Below are 1187 nucleotides of genomic sequence, written 5' to 3' on the forward strand. Positions count from 1 at the left end.
TATGTATGTAGAGTCTAGCTTCTCATATATTCTCTAGCTTTTCTTTAATTAACACTAACACTTTCTCTAAAAGAGAAAGAGGTTATAAATAGTTACCTTTTTACTTTTTATAAAGTGATCACAAATGTTTGTTTTTTTTTTTTTTTTGAAAAACAAGGAAATTTTATTAATCACGAAAATGAATACATACAATGAGGCCAGCGGCCACCCCAAGTCATTCACGAAATACAAACAATAAGAACAAAATTACAATGATAGTGCAGAGGTTGCACCACACATCGAAACAATTAAAAGGACTAAGAAGATAGATATACTTTCGGATTATTCAACCAAGTTAATCAATCGAGCTTCTTTTTCTTTGCACGAACAGAGATCCATTCAAAGGATTTGATTTGTATTTCATTTAGAGCCACCGGGGAGCACCATGATTTTCCATGGAACACCTTATTATTCCGGTTTTTCCAAATGAAATACGCACAAACCCACTCGATCGCTTGCCAGATAAGCTTCCCTTCACAAGTAGTATAAGCAGCAGTATTACCCCTCAGGATTTCGTTCAGACTTAGGTTTGTGAACGCGCCAAGACCCCACCAGTTATGTACCCGTTCCCAAATTTCCATCGAGGATTTACAGAAAATAAAGCAATGCTCAATAGATTCCACGTCATCGTCGCAAAGAGGACATCTTACCGAATGCAAATCTATCCCCCTTTTGTCTAGTTCTGATCTAACCGGCATCTTTCTTTTAATTACACGCCACGCGAAGATTTCAATTTTTTTAGGTAGAAAATGATTGCGAAGAATGCCATCCGAATCAGTGATGTGTGCGAAAACCTGCTGCTCCATGATGGAGCACATTTTTTTCACTGTATAAGTGTCGTCGCTTGCTGCAGACCATCTCCACCTGTCACGATTTCCAAACCCTAACTCGAATCCCTGTATCATCTCGGTTAATTTCATCAAGTCACTTAAGGCCCGCCTTTCTGGTGTCCGAATCCAATTCCATTGAAAAGCTAAGCCCCATGTTGGGCCGTGGTTTGAATCTGATGAAGAATCCGAGTGTCACATAACCCTTCCATTAATTAGTACATCTTTCGAAGCCTCCAAATTGTAAAGTCTTGGGAAGGTAGTTCTTAGTTTGTTGTCGCCGATCCAATGGTTGTCCCAAAAAGATGTTGATGAGCCGTC

At 39.3% G+C, this 1187-nt stretch overlaps 1 protein-coding gene across 1 annotated transcript; it reads right to left on the reverse strand.

The window, feature by feature from the left end:
• Positions 1 to 338: 338 nt before the first annotated feature.
• On the reverse strand, positions 339 to 944 carry LOC139840869 (uncharacterized). The gene has a single exon (XM_071831111.1). The coding sequence runs from the start codon at positions 942 to 944 to the stop codon at positions 339 to 341; it is 606 nt and encodes a 201-aa protein (XP_071687212.1).
• Between the last annotated feature and the right edge of the window lie 243 nt (positions 945 to 1187).

Source organism: Rutidosis leptorrhynchoides, chromosome 4 (genome assembly GCF_046630445.1).
Source record: "Rutidosis leptorrhynchoides isolate AG116_Rl617_1_P2 chromosome 4, CSIRO_AGI_Rlap_v1, whole genome shotgun sequence".
NCBI lineage: Eukaryota > Viridiplantae > Streptophyta > Magnoliopsida > Asterales > Asteraceae > Rutidosis > Rutidosis leptorrhynchoides.

Bases quoted from the DNA above. Each gene is read 5' to 3' on its own strand.
- LOC139840869 (XM_071831111.1), bottom strand. From the start codon at position 944: ATGATACAGGGATTCGAGTTAGGGTTTGGAAATCGTGACAGGTGGAGA.